At 40.5% G+C, this 16,085-nt stretch overlaps 1 protein-coding gene across 1 annotated transcript in view; it reads left to right on the forward strand.

Annotated features, from left to right (window-relative positions):
• The window catches only part of USP53 (ubiquitin specific peptidase 53), an 82,634-nt gene that overhangs the window by 25,342 nt on the left and 41,207 nt on the right, over positions 1-16,085 (forward strand). Inside the window, exons 3-7 of the mRNA XM_077476821.1 lie at positions 1,316-1,450; positions 3,578-3,691; positions 3,798-3,880; positions 10,317-10,422; positions 10,836-10,982. Of these exons, the coding sequence (XP_077332947.1) occupies positions 1,316-1,450; positions 3,578-3,691; positions 3,798-3,880; positions 10,317-10,422; positions 10,836-10,982 (585 nt within the window). The remainder of the gene's footprint in view (positions 1-1,315; positions 1,451-3,577; positions 3,692-3,797; positions 3,881-10,316; positions 10,423-10,835; positions 10,983-16,085) is intronic.

Here is a 16,085-nt window from a genome sequence, read left to right on the forward strand (position 1 = left end):
GGGAGAATTCTCTTTTCTATAGTCAGCTGTGGAGATCAAATTTGCAGTGCAATCACAGGTCAAGTTTCGGCCCTATCGGTATTCTTCCATAGGCCTTTTAGCCTCCCATTCACTGATCCAAACCTTTATGCAAGGGCAACTCTCTCTTGCTTCCCCCCATTTGGTCACCTTTGTGTCCTTGGGACTTGAACTTGGTGCTGCCTGTGTTTACAGAACCAACCATATGAACCTATTAAGGAAATTCCATTAGACTTACTGTCATGCTAGCTAGCTTTCCTTATGGCTACCACCATCTCTAGAAGGGTGGCAGAATTGGCAGCCCTTTCATACAGGGAACCGTACTTTGTCTTTCACCATAACAGTCGGATCCAAGGATCAGAGTTCTTTTGGTTTAAAAAAAAAAAAAAAAAAAACCCCAAGAAGGGGCAGGCAGCTTCTAAAACTTCCATTGCCAATTGGGTCTGTCAATTGGTCATTCAGGCCTACAGTCTGAAATTTAAAGTTCCACCCTTTAGGGTGAGAGCTCATTCTATCAGGGGTGTAGGAACCTGCTAAGCTTTTCGCCATCAAGTATCTGTGGCCTCAGATTTGTAAGGATGCTACCTGGTCTCCAGTGCATAGGTTCACAAAATTTTATCAAGTGGATGTTCGAGCAGCCATAGTGTACTGCGGGCTGCCATATAAGGTCTGATGGCTATTGTTTGGCAGGGTGTCTCCCTCCCCTCCCAAGGCTATTGCTCTGGGACGTCCCAGCAGGTAATGAATATTAACCTGACTCTGTGTCCCATGATGTACTCAAAGAAAAGGCTATTGCAGGCAAGTATGATGTACAAAAAACGTTTTTTTCTTAGTGGTGGTATTTTTAATATTCTTCATCAAGGATTCTTCTGTTGTCCGGTATAGATGGAGTTTGGTGCTTCAAGTCCCTGGGGGTACTCTAGTGGGGATGTGTCCCTTGCATTCACTAAGGGCTAAAATATATAAATGTAGACTGACTTTTGTTTGGTAGTAAGAATGTATACAATTTCAGATGTTCCTGGTAGTAATATAATATGTCTTTTCCCTCCTGTATATTTATCCTCTGTTATGGTTTAACAGTATGGTTATATTTGCTTTCACGCATGGCCACAAAGTTAAGGATGCGTTCTAGGAAATCAGTTTTATAAGTTACAAAAATATTGTTGTATAAGATATTGCATTGGTAATATTTAAAAAAAAATCAACTAGATTTCTTTGGGCAAGGATTTTGTTGGTGTTTAAAGTACTGTATTTCATAGTAAATTCAATTAACTATTTATTGGTGATTTGCCTACAGTCGTTATTTGCACAGTTCCAAACAAGTCGGGAAAAAGTCCTCCCATCAGATGCTATGAGGCTTGCCCTTGCAGAGAGCTTTAAAGATGAACACCGTTTTCAGCTTGGCCTCATGGATGATGCTGCAGAATGTTTTGTGAGTAGTCTTATGATTAATTTGCTTTTCACTAATCCTTGAACAATGATCTACAAGCAGTAAAAGTGTGTGTGGCTATTAGTACACTCATGTAGTGTTTAGAGACTTGTCTTTGGTACTCCTTTTTTATTATAGTTTTTTGACTGTGCTTTTGTAGCCAAATTACTGTTTTGTAAAATGTGTATTACAAATTTAGGAGGTTTATGGGGAGACTGTCTTGTTGCAAGTTCAGAACTTCGTGACTTTTGGCCACGCTTGGGTATACATGGCACTGTTCATTGCTTTATTTCCAGAGTACCACATAAAGTCATCGGGGGGGGGGGGGGGGGGGGGGGGGAGAGAGTTTTGACACTTTAGCATTCATCTTGTACTGCTAACTGCCTTGATACCTTTTTCATTGACAATATCATTATCATTAAAAATTGGAGTAAAAGAGCTCTTTCACATGCAACAGCCCTTGCTCCCTCTTTGAGAAGCCATCCGCGATGGATCGCTTTTCAGAGGGGGGTGGATGACAGGCTTCCAGGGAGGGTATATGTTGTCTCCTCGCTGTATCTTTTAACCATATACTAAAATTGGACATATACTAAAATTGGAAGGATGACATGCAAATTTGTAAAGCATTCCATCGAGGGGAAGAAATAACCTGCAACCAACTCAACCGCCTATTTGTAATTCCCCTCCCCCAGGTGTAAACTAGGTCTAAGGGAGACCCACCTAAAATATATTTGTGGAATGCTACTGCACTAAATTTTTCTAAAACTTGAATGAAAACTAAACTGAATGGGTTCTTTCTTACTTGGTTAATCCTTTGCACGTGCTAGTATGCATATTAACCACTTGAGCCCCAGAAGTCTTTTCCCCCTTCCTGACCAGGCCATTTTTTTGCGATGCCGCACTGCGTCCTTTTTTTCCACACAAATGGATGGAGATGTATATATTAAAAAAAATCGAAATAAACTTTTATTGGTTTGCGCAAAAATTATATCGTCTACAAAATGGGGAATAGACTTATGGCATTTTGATTATTTTTTTACTAGTAATGACAGCGATCTGCGTGGGTTTTTTTTTTAAATTTATTATTTTTTTTTATCGTGATTGCGGGAAACAGATCGGACAATTTTGGGACCAGTGACATTTATACAGCGATCAGAACTATAAATGGGCACTGATTAATGTGTAAATGTCACTGTCAAGGAAGGTGTTAACACTAGGGTGCGATCAAGGGGTTAACTGTGTTCCTATGAGTTTTTCTAACTTTGTTACTGGGACATGCCAGCGATCACTGGTCACAGTAGATCCCTGTCATGTCTCTCGTCAGAACGAGGAAATGCCTTGTTTACATAGGCATTTCCCCGTTCTGCCTGTGTACAAAGCAATCATGGGATATAGAGTCCTCCTGACCCGCGGGCACGCTCCTGCCCACAACTGAGCCTATGTGAGCTGCTGTAAGCCTACTGCGATTCGTGCAGGAGAGCCATTGTGCTGCTGTCAAACTTTTTAAGCAGCTCTTTAAGCAGTTAATAATAAAAAATAATAATAATAAAAAAACTTGTTTAGTACTTCACGTCTCACTGAAAAGCCAACAATTTACCTGCGGTGATCACTGGCTGTGCAGACGGTCACGACTACCCGCAGCCACCAGCAACCTGTCATTTTTTTGTAAACGGGCTGGTGAGCGCACCTAGCTGCTCAGAGCCACAACAGGAATCAAGATTCCTGCCGCTACAATTTGTATCAGCCTAAATCGCCTGTGTGAATGTAGCTTTAAATAGAAATACTGTAATTGCTCCTTCGCTATAGCATGTAAAGTTGGTACTACTGACAGGTTCACTACTGAGCGAGCAGAGGTAGAAGTAGTAAAGGAGAGGTTCACGTTAGTTATTTATTATAAACCACAGTCGTCAGCGTTCTAGATTTAATATACTTACCATATTTTAATTATTATAAGTACTGGTACACAACTTTTGTAGAAGTAGTTTATAGCAAATGATCTATAACCTAGTTTGTTATAGCTGACATAGTGTGAAACAATGTAAACCGTACAATTCAAATTATTTTCCTATCCTCCTAATTTGTTCATTCCTAAATTGGCTAATTTATCTAATGTTTTATTGTAACTTTCAGGAGAACATTCTACAAAGAATTCATTTCCATATAGTGCCAAATAGTGAGGGTGACATGTGCACTTCAAAGTCTTGTATAACCCATCAGAAGTTTGCAATGACTCTTTATGAACAGGTAGGAACATCGTTTATTTTTTTAATTTTTTTTTCACCTTAAGACTCAAATTTGTCTTTTTTACCTTGCTTTATAAATGTAATTTTTATTTTTTTATTTTTCTTAGTGTGTTTGTCGTAGCTGTGGTGCATCATCTGATCCCTTGCCTTTTACAGAGTTTGTTCGTTACATTTCTACTACAGCACTTTGGTAAGATTCTAAGGTTTCCTGTTACCTTAAAAAAAAAAAAAAAAAAAGTTAAAATTGTACATATGTTTGTGTGGATTTATACATTTGCAGATTTTACCTGATTAAAACCTTAGTGTGTGTCTTAGCAAAGGATCAGTATAAATCTGCAGTACCTGCACAATTCTCCTGCTCATGGAATGGCGTCAAACTTTTTACCCTCAAAAATCTCCATCGGCAAAGTTTAAATTCTACAGGTTGCATGTTTTAAGTTACAGAGGAGGTTTAGGGCTAGAATTATTGCTCTCACTCTGATTGCGGCGATACCTCACATGTGTTTTGACCACCGTTTTCATATGCAGGCACTACTCATGTATGCGTACACTACTGCGCGCAAGTTCGTTGGGACGGGGTGTCTTTTTTTTTTAATTATATATTTTATTTTTATTTTTTACACTTTCAAAAAAAAAAAATTGGGTCACTTTTATTCCTATTACAAGGAATGTAAACATCCCTTGTAATAGAAAAAAGCATGACGGATCCTCTTAAATATGAGATCTGGGGTCAAAAACTCCTCAGATCTCATATTTGGACTTGAATGCAATAAAAAAGATGAAAGCCCCCTCAGTGGTGACAGCGTGCTGCTGGAGGGCTTTATTTTAACCCCTTCCCACCGACCGTACGCACATGTGCGTACTCTGCTCCCGGGGGTTATACCGGTATGATGCCCGCACCTGCAGGCATCATCCCAGTACTGTTTTTCATAGCGGGCGATTGGCTGTCCAGCCATAACAACCGATGCTGTGATTGAGCAGGAGCACCGATTCATGATCCGATGTTCCCGGCTGCTGGGCAGGGACTGGAATGAAGCAGTAGGTGGCTTCATTCCAGTCTCCTAATAGTAAACACGGAAGCGACGTCATGACGTCACTTTCCGTTTACTCTGCTGCCAATGGCGCCAGTTAAAAAAAAAAAAAAATATATATATATATATATATATATATATATATATATATATATATATATATATATATATATATATATATATATATATATATATATATATATATATATATATATACACACACATACACACACACTATTCAGAATCGCAGTTTTCGGCGATCTGAATACATTGAAGTGTAAAGGAGCGATCGGGGGTCTTTTAGACCCCCGATCTCTCCATAAAGAGTACCTGTCGCCACCTATTACTGTCACAAGGGATGTTTACATTCCTTGTGACAGCACTAAAAGTGATCAAATTTTTTATTTTTAAAACAATTTTATTCATTTTAAAATAAATAAAAAATAATAATAATTTTTTAAAGCGCCCGCCATCCCCGCGAGCTTGCGAAGCAAAGAAAACGCATACAGAAGTCGCGCCCGCATATGTAAACGGTGTTCAAATCACACATGTGAGGTATCGCCGCGATCGTCAGAGCGAGAGCAATAATTCTAGCACTAGACCTCCTCTGTAACGCTAACCTGGTAAATGTAAAAAAAAATTTAACGTGTCGCCTGTTGAGATTTTTAGGTACCGTACTTTGTCGTCATTCCACGAGTGCGTGCAATTCTAAAGTGTGACATGTTTGGTATCTATTTAGTCGGTGTAACATTATCTTTCACATTATGCCAAAAAATTGGGCTAATTTTTACTATTTCGTTTTTTTTTTAATTCATGAAAGTGTCCCTTTTCCCAAAAAGTTGCGTTTAAAACACCACTGCGCAAATACCGTTTGACATAAAATATTGCAACAATCGCCGTTTTATTCTCTAGAGTCTCTGCTAAAACAATATATATAATGTTTGGGGGTTCCAAGTAATTTTTCTAGCAAAAAATATGGATTTTAACTTGTAAACACCAAATGCCAAAAATAGGCTTAGTCATGAAAGGGTTAAGGAAAGATATTTTCATTTGAAGAACCTTTTTTAAAGCCTCATCCAACCAAATCTTTTATTGTGTGTTTAGTTTTTAGTTTTTTTTTTGATAATGTGGTTTGATGATCAGTTTGTGATCGCTCCATTTGTGGTCTCTGCATCTTGGATATTTGACAATGGCCCTATTACTAGCCCTGATGCATTCTTGTGGCATTCCCATTGTGGGATACTTAGACAACCTCCTGCTAAGGGAGCAGTTGGCACAGGATCTGTCAGACAATCTGGCCTTGACTATCCAGAAAATACAAGGGTTTAGAATTTAGATGGATAATAAACCTTCAGAAATCATTGCTGGAATAGAATTCTCATTTGGAGTGTCTGGGTCTAGTCCTAGACACAGTACAGGAGGAACTTCACTCTCCTATCCCAGATTTGTGCTTTTTTTTTGTTGGTACAGGGATCCTCTAGTGCAGGGGTGGGCAACCTTGGCACTTTAGCTGTTGCTACATGCCCCATGAGGTTTTGCAAGACTGACAGGCACAGGCATAGGTGGCTCCCAGTGGCAGAGGTATGAGATTATTTGTAGTTTAACCAGAGGTTCAGTGCTGAGGTTGCCTACCTCTCCTCTGATGGAAACAGTGGATGCTCTGTGTGATCAATACACCCATCTTCACCTGCCACACAGGATAGAGATGGGAGGGCATTACATTGATCCTTGTTGCTCCAGATTTGCCCCCCCCCCCTCTATATTTATAAACACAATAGTTCACATTGCCACACAGGTCCCACTTTCCTGATGTCAAACACTGATGGGATTATGAATAAAAACACTTGACTGGTTTTGTGGGCATAAAGAGTCCACTTCCTCAGAAGAAATACAGGGCAATAATCTATAACGCACTACAAACAATTGCTAGCATCTAAGGCCTTCTTCACATGGGTTTGTACACCCATGTGAAGGGCATCTTTGCCTGCATAGGATGTGTAGGTGTTCTGTACTGGCAGACACTGATCCCAACTTGACGGCTATGCAGATGGCGTTTCACTTAACACAATGTGCATTCTGGGACATGCACTTGCATGGCTGTCAAATTGGGACCAGCTGCAGTGTCAATGCAGCCACTGCATCTTATCGACATGAATGGTACTGCCTGCATGCAGATGCACAGAATACCTTTTGTATTCCATGCAGGCGAAGAGGGCCATGCAGGCGAAGGCAGCCTTTTCCACAGGTGTACGGATTGGTACACCCATGTATATGAAGCCAGAGTTCGAAAAATAGTGTACAGTATATTACCAAAAGTATTACCTTTACACGCACATGAACTTTAATGGCATCCCACTCTTAGTCCATAAGGTTCAATATTGAGTTGGCCCACCCTTTGCCGCTATAAAAGCTTCAACTCTTCTACAAAGACTGGCCACAAGGTTTAGGAGTGTGTCTATGGGAATGTTTGACCATTTTTCCAGAAGCGCACTTGAGGTCGGCACATGATGATGTGGACAAGAATCCCTGGTTTGCAGTCTCTGCTCGAATTCACTCCAAAGCTTCTATCAGGACTCTTTGCAGACCAGTCAAGTTTCTCCACCCCAAACGCGCTCATTCATGTCTTTATGGACCTTGTTTGTGCACTAGTGCGCAGTCATGTTGGAACAGGAAGGGGCCATCCACAAAGTTGGGAGCATGAAATTGTCCAAAATGTCTTGGTATGCTGATGCCTTAAGAGTTCCCTTCACTGGAACTAAGGGACCAAGCTCAACCCCTGAAAAATAAAAAAACCCACACCATAATCCCCTCTTCACCAAATGATTTGGACCAGTGCACAAATCAAGTTCCATAAAGACATGGATGAGCGAGTTTGGGGTGGAGGAACTTGACTGACTGGTCTGCAAAGAGTCTTAACCTCAACCTGATAGAACACCTTTGTGGTGAATTAGAGCGGAGACAGCGAGACTAAGCCCCTGTACACACGGTCGGAGATTTCCACAACCAAATCCGTCGGATTTTGCCTGTCGGACTTTGTCCGTCTGATCTTGTCCGAAACTGTTGCATACACACGGTCGGACAAAGTTGGCGAAAAATCCGATCTTTCAGAACGTGATGACGTAATTTAGTTACAGTGGGACTACATTCAGGCTAGTAGCCAATAGCTTTGATGTAGGAATTTGATCTGAGCATGTGTGGCACTTTGTCCGATCAAAATTCTCTGCACATGATCGGAGTATGTCCGATCGGCCCAGTTGGTCGGGAAATATTTCCCGGCATGTTAGAAAATTGGGTCCGACGGATATTCCGAAGGAATCAGTCCGATGCATACCACACACAGTCGGATTATCCGACGACACGGTCCGATAGGACACATTCTGACGGATTCTCTGACCGTGTGTACAAGGGCTAAGACTGGGATGGCATTAAAGTTCATGTGTGTGCAAAGACAGGCAGCAATATAGTGTATATGAGAACCAACCAGCCCAGTTAAAATTGTGCCTATTGTATACATGAGACCAGTAATTTGCACCAGCCACTTGTCTCTTTAGTCCTATGATTTTATTGAAATGATTGATACATATTTCCAATTTTTATTGATTTCTGATTGTTTATATTTGGAGTACCCTTAAAGTACCAGTGGAATTTTCTCTCGACTTTTGCTATCACTCTCTTTACTCTCACCCACAAGGTGGCATTCCTCATATCTACTAGGCATTGCCCTAACTGGCAACCTTATCTTCACTTTAGCGTGAACATGTGTGAATACCGACCCAAAAGCTGTAACACTACCAGCTTTTAGAAATGTAACACATTATAATTGCTAGCATTTTTAAAAGCCGAGTATTAATATGAAAATGTTAGACTAAAAAACAGTCAAAAACATTTCTCTTTCAGCCATGAGTGGCAGGAAATTACTCCACTGTACACTCTGATTTCAAGTGAGTCACGGGCTTTATAAGCTTTTGTTAGGAAAAGTTTTTTTTTTCCAATCTTCGGATAAATAATGCACAGTTACAGAGGCGTGGGAGGTTTTTAGCATGTTAATGTTTTATTTAAATTGCTGCCTTTTTCAATTGTGACTCAGTCTGAAAGTGCACCATGTTATTTGGGCCCAGGGTTCCAGACACAAGCAGATGTTCTTTCACTGAGCTGCTGCGCTGCCTTGTTGTGCTCCTTCATCAATTTGCTGTAAGAGCTACAAAGAGCTGTTAGCTTATAAATCCTGACCTCCAGAGTGCAAATCATTTACTGTCAATGTTTTCAAAAACTACTTTACTGCATGTCTGATTATGTGATCTCTCTGTAATTTAGCTACTGCATGCCGTCCCTATTGTGCTCCTACCTTTGGTAGAAATGAGTACATGTGATATAATTGTATGGAGCCTTACGAATGCCTTATTTCATTTTCTTTCAAGATTTGTTTCTTTATTCTCAGTCATCTTGTAGCTTTATTATTCAAAATGGAGAAGTAGCATAGAATCAATTAAATTTTGGCACAGACGTTTTGGATGTAGAGTTTTGGAATGTAGAGGTTTTTGGGTTTTGGTTAGGGTTTTAATATGATGCAAATTTGGGATAGAAATACAATGTCATGCCGTGCTAGTTCAATTGGTAATTGTGTTTTTCCTGATCAGTTTTCTTGATCAACCTGCTAGTCTAGTGGGAGGTTGGGTATTTGGCTTTGCTCTCTGTCAGGGGTATCTGGATCACATAAATGGCTGTGTAAAAATGTCCTTTTGTATGTACAGTATGTCACTCTGGAGTTATCTTTAATAATTTGGGATAACCGTTTCACTCATGGTTGCCTATTTTATGCTTCATGCATTATTGTATCCACATGTCAGTCGTGTTGTTACTCTATTACTGCATTATAGAAAAACAGACTTATTTTCTAAAGAAATTGAAAAATTGTTCCTTTTTTACAGTTCACATTTGGGTGCTTAAAGTGCATATATGCATACATGATAAATGGGAACAAGATGAGGGGATGGCTACAGATGCACACTGCAATCTGAGAAGAGAACAGACGCACTTTTTTTTTTTTTTTTTTCATCTTGACTCTTCTCTTTGGGCTAGTTTACATTCCGCAGTGGATTGCTCTTCAGAGAACATTTGAGAATGTTTTGTGTTTCCTCCTCACTGCCTATTTTGACTCCTAAAAACCTACATCACCATGCCATAACTGTGTGTACGTGGCTGTGGCACATGCAATGCATCAAAGCCACAGCATGTGTACATGCATGTCTGCTGTTTTTGCAGCTTAATGGCGGCATTAAAATTGCAGAACTGCATGTTTTTACCCACCTTTTTAAGTGTAAAGAGTACTTTTTGAGACTAAAGATGCAATATAAACTTTGTATAGGGAAGGGAAATTGGTTCATGCTTCTAGCCTGGCTTTTCCAAACCTCAGATTCTCAAATGGACAACACAAAATAAAACTGAGGAAATTGATTCCACCACCCCCCAATGACCTTCACTCCTTAGAGAAGCTTGTATTTGTGTGGAAGTAAGCTATTGGACAGTTGCGTGTATTCTACAGTGAACATGTCTGTGCTGAAACCTTTGTAACACCTAAACCTTTTATTTATTTAGTAATGAAGTCGACAGAATGCTCGAGCGACATGAACGTCTGAAGCCGGAGATGTTTGCAGAGCTACTGCAGGCTGCAAATACTGCAGATGACTTTAGAAAATGCCCTGTAAGTAATTTAAGGGTTAATATTCAACTATTGTGTATTTATGAGTTATGAGCTATATCTTTGATTCAAATATTGCCTTTTCCAACATGTAAACAGTTTAATGTCATTCTTACTGTGGTCTTTCCTTTACAAAGGAGTGCTTAGTGCTGTTGCGCTGCATTTACACGTTTTAAAAATAGCGTTTATTTTGAAGTGCAGATTACTAGCAATCATTGCATCAAACACCTCCAACTAAATTCTATATGCGCATAAAGCATATTCTGTGCTTCAGATTTCTTTTATGTGGTCCACTGGAAAATGAATGTAATTGCATAAAGCATTACCTACAAGACATTTAGAAATAAATATTTGAAGCTAAAGATTTTACTGAAATATTCAACTTAAACTGTATTTTCATTTTTTTTTTTTTATAGAGCAATTGTGGTCAAAAGATCAAAATCCGCCGAGTCCTAATGAACCGTCCAGAGATAGTAACTATTGGTCTGGTTTGGGATTCTGAAAACTCTGATTTGACAGAGGACGTTGTTCGGAATTTGGCCACACAGCTTCACTTGCCAGGGGTAAATTATTTATTTTTATTCTGTTTCTTCCTCCTCTTTTCTTTTTTTTTAAAAAACAAAAAAAGTTTATATATATATATATATATATATATATATATATATATATATATATATATAATAATTTTTTTTTTTTTTTTTGAGGAAAGGGAAAATCAACCTCTTTTTATATGTGCGCTATGTATTTTATGTTTTAAGCATTGCACAAAAATTCACAGGAGCCATTTGTTTACATGCAAGCATATGATGACCAGTGAGGGTATGCGTAAAGTGAAACATTTCCTGCTTAACCATGGTTTAGATAATTGCAAGCTCACTAGAGTCTATTCTGTTCTTCCTGGAGAGGACTGGTGATCAGAAGTGTCAGTAGCAGGAAAAAAGCAGCACACGGTGATGCACTAATTTGAGATGCAGAAAATGGGTTTAGCTACAATTTTTTTTTTCTCCTATTATCTTCTTCACTGGACTAATAACAGGTGTGCACACCTGTTCCACTGGTACAGTGTAAGGGCTGATTCATACGTGCAGCCCTTGCCACCCATTTAAAAATGATTTGCAGTGTACCGCTTTTCACAGGTGTTTGACAGCCAGTGAGGAGGTAATATGAAGAGCCCAGGGGAATGCCATAAAAAAGAAATAATACCTGCAGACAATGATCACAAAAGCATACATAAGAAAAACAACACCATGGGGTTTATTTACGAAAGAGTGCAAAATTTGTCACATTTCTGCATGGAAACCAATCGTCTTCTAACCTGAGCTTGTGCAGTTAAGCTTTGGCAATAAAACCTGGAAGCTGATTGGTTTCTATGCAGAATTGTCACTAATTTTGCACTCGCTAGCATTATTAAATAAACCCCCATGTGTTTCACAAATATGCCTTAACTGTAATTTAGAATGGTGATATCTGTGCCCAAGCATGGTCCGATGGCAACCCCTGTAAATACTACACCGCCATGCTGCAACCACAAGCATTAGACTCGGTTGTAGGTTGGTCTGCAGTTCAGCTCCATACACTGAAATGGGTCATATTTGGTAGCCGTACTGCCTGCCAAATGCGACCCGCTGTTTATTATTTTGTTGTGAAGCAAACCATTGCAGCTTCATCACATGTACAGCCCTGATAAGCTGCATGCCTTTCTTTAGAGGAACCACCGCTTTACCACCACCTGGTTGCCTGCGTGGACAAGCCCTAAGAGAAGATTTCTGTTCCCTGTTTTGCCTTTGGAACAGGAAATGAAGATAAAAAAAATTACGAGAGTTGGCCCTATTTTCTTTATCGGGAACTAATAAATTGGCTATGAGCAAAGTTATCATTTATGTCTTTATATTTTTAACGTAAAAGACTGCGTTCACACCAGAGCATGCGCATTTACAGACTATATTGGATCATCTTTTTCTGTGTGTATCTGCATGTTTTTTTCAGGTGTATTCAGGCTTGAGCATTTAGCAAATGGGAAAACTGGCTTCTAGGAGGTAATGGTTTAGATGGTTTGTAAGGCTTGCGAATCGGCCTTACAAACCATGTGCACCCATTGAAATCTATTGGGCTCAGAATGCCCCATTCTATTTCAAAAGTAGCTCCTGTATCTCTTAGATCCCTTTCACACTGGGATGCTTTGCAGGTGCTACAGCACTAAAAATAGCGCCTGCAAAGCACCCTGAAAGAGTCGCTGCTGTGTCTTCAGTGTGTGCGCTGGCAGGACGGTAATAAAAGTCCTGCTAGCAGCATCTTTGGAGCGGTGTATACACCGCTCCTTCACCGCTCCTGGCCATTGAAATTGCCATTGAAATCAGTGGTTTTAACAGTTTTTACCACTGATAGAATGACGGTAAAGCAGCGCTAAAAATAGCGCCATTTTACTGCCGACACCACTCCCGCCCCAGTGTGAAAGGGGCCCTAGAGTTTTAGGCATTGAGTTACAGGCACCTGAGCATGTATAAGTGAACAGCCACACTTTTTAAAAGCATGGGATTTAGGTTGTTGCATGTTTTTGGAACTTTGAGCTTCATTGTACAAAAAACCTTGGTGTAAATGAGGGCCATGCTATGGCCAATTTCTAAATTTTAATGTCTTAAACGGTGATCCCTTATTAAAAGCCTTTTACAAGTTACCAGCTTAGCGTTAAACATGAGCTCTGGTGCTAGAATGATTTCTCCCACGCTGGCATTTGTGGCAATATACCACGTGTGTGCCACAATCACTGTTTACCTATGCATGAGTGCGTGCAGGACCGTGCATGTCTGTATTTGTGTGTGAGCATAGTGAGACACTTTTTATTTTATTACAGTTTATTGCTATCACATTGAACAACTATAGTGATAGTTTGGGCAGTGACAGACATTCTTTATTAAGAGATCTGGGTTCTATTAGACCAGTGGTCATCAACCTTGTCCTCAGGCTCCCACTAACAAGCCAGATTTTTAAGTATTACCTTAGGGAGATGCAGACTAGAATACTGCAATCTCTGAGCAGCAAATGATCTCACCTGTGATGTATTTCAGCTATGTTGCAAACCTGGCCTGTTAGTGGGCCCTGAGGAGACAGATTGATGACCACTGCATTAGTGCATTAGACCCTGATCTTTCCTCTGTCCCAATAGCCAATTGCTTTTATATATATATATATATATATATATATATATATATATATATATATATATATATATATATATATATATATATATATATACACAGTGCCTACAAGTAGTATTCAACCCCCTGCAGATTTAGCAGGTTTACACATTCGGAATTAACTTGGCATTGTGACATTTGGACTGTAGATCAGCCTGGAAGTGTGAAATGCACTGCAGCAAAAAAGAATGTTATTTCTTTGTTTAATTTTTTTTTAAATAGTGAAAAGTTTATTCAAAGGGTCAATTATTATTCAACCCCTCAATTCAACAGAATTCTGTTTGGTTCCCCTAAAGTATTAAGAAGTAGTTCAGGCACAAAGAACAATGAGCTTCACATGTTTGGATTACGGTAATTATCTGTTTTTCCAGCCTTTTCTGACTATTTAAGACCCTCCCCAAACTTGTGAACAGCACTCATACATGGTCAACATGGGAAAGACAAAGGAGCATTCCAAGGCCATCAGAGACAAGATCGTGGAGGGTCACAAGGCTGGCAAGGGGTACAAAACCCTTTCCAAGGAGTTGGGCCTACCTGTCTCCACTGTTGGGAGCATCATCCGGAAGTGGAAGGCTTATGGAACTACTGTTAGCCTTCCACGGGCTGGACAGCCTTTGAAAGTTTCCTCCCGTGCCGAGGCCAGGCTTGTCCGAAGAGTCAAGGCTAACCCAAGGACAACAAGGAAGGAGCTCCGGGAAGATCTCATGGCAGTGGGGACATTGGTTTCAGTCAATACCATAAGTAACGTACTACACCGCAATGGTCTCCGTTCCAGACGAGCCCGTAAGGTACCTTTACTTTCAAAGCGTCATGTCAAGGCTCGTCTACAGTTTGCTCATGATCACTTGGAGGACTCTGAGACAGACTGGTTCAAGGTTCTCTGGTCTGATGAGACCAAGATCGAGATCTTTGGTGCCAACCACACACGTGACGTTTGGAGACTGGATGGCACTGCATACGACCCAAAGAATACCATCCCTACAGTCAAGCATGGTGGTGGCAGCATCATGCTGTGGGGCTGCTTCTCAGCCAAGGGGCCTGGCCATCTGGTCCGCATCCATGGGAAGATGGATAGCACGGCCTACCTGGAGATTTTGGCCAAGAACCTCCGCTCCTCCATCAAGGACCTTAAAGAGGAGCTGCACAAAAAAAAAAAATATTAAAAGCCAGCAGCTACTAATATTGCAGCTGCTGACTTTTAATAATATCACACTTACCTGTCCCAGGTTCCAGCGATGTCGGCGGCAGATGACGAGCGATCGCTCGTCTCGCTGCAGCCACCGCCGCCATCCTCTGTCAGGGAATCGGGAAGTGAAGCAAGAGGGCTTCACTGCCCGGTTCCCTACTGCGCATGCGCGAGTCGCGCTGCGCTGGTTCCCCGCTGTGTCTCTGGGAACTGTGTGTTTCCCAGAACACAACGGGGGGCGGAGCCATGCGGCGGTGGGCGGAGCCATGCGGCGGTCTGGCCGGAAGTGGGTGCAGTTACCTGGATTATCCAGGTAACTGCACCCCCCTCCCCCCCGAAAGGTGCCGATTGTGGCACCGGAGGGGGGGAGGGATAATACTAGCGGAACTTCCCCTTTAGGGTGAAGAACCGCTTTAAGATGGGTCGTCATTTCATCTTCCAACAAGACAACGACCCAAAGCACACAGCCAAGAAAACCAAGGCCTGGTTCAAGAGGGAAAAAATCAAGGTGTTGCAGTGGCCTAGTCAGTCTCCTGACCTTAACCCAATTGAAAACTTGTGGAAGGAGCTCAAGATTAAAGTCCACATGAGACACCCAAAGAACCTAGATAACTTGGAGAAGATCTGCATGGAGGAGTGGGCCAAGATAACTCCAGAGACCTGTGCCGGCCTGATCAGGTCTTATAAAAGACGATTATTAGCTGTAATTGCAAACAAGGGTTATTCCACAAAATATTAAACCTAGGGGTTGAATAATAATTGACCCACACTTTTATGTTTAAAATTTATTAAAATTTAACTGAGCAACATAACTTTTTGGTTTGTAAGATTTATGCATCTGTTAATAAATCCTGCTCTTGTTTAAAGTTTGAAGGCTCTAACTTATTTGCATCTTATCAAACCTGCTAAATCTGCAGGGGGTTGAATACTACTTGTAGTCACTATATATATATATATATATATATATATATATATATATATATATATATATATATATATATATATATATATATATATATATATATATATATATATATATAATAATGTCACTTGACTGCAAAGTTTTGGCTCCTCTGTAATGTGAAAGATTGACGACACGGCAGCATTTTCAGGGCCATGTTGTCACCTGCCGACATGCAGTTGGTGAAGAAGTGAGTTCCTCACAGCAGTTGCACAAAGAGGAGTGAGACCAGAGCTTTGCAGTCATGTTACCTTATGTGGGGGCAACATGTAAAATTTGATATATATTTCGGTCTTATTTTTAATCTCAAAGTTCACTAAAGTGC

The sequence above is a fragment of the Lithobates pipiens genome, unplaced genomic scaffold (assembly GCF_037356315.1).
Source record: "Lithobates pipiens isolate NorthernLeopardFrog02 unplaced genomic scaffold, aLitPip1_a1.2 Scaffold_13, whole genome shotgun sequence".
Lineage (NCBI taxonomy): Eukaryota > Metazoa > Chordata > Amphibia > Anura > Ranidae > Lithobates > Lithobates pipiens.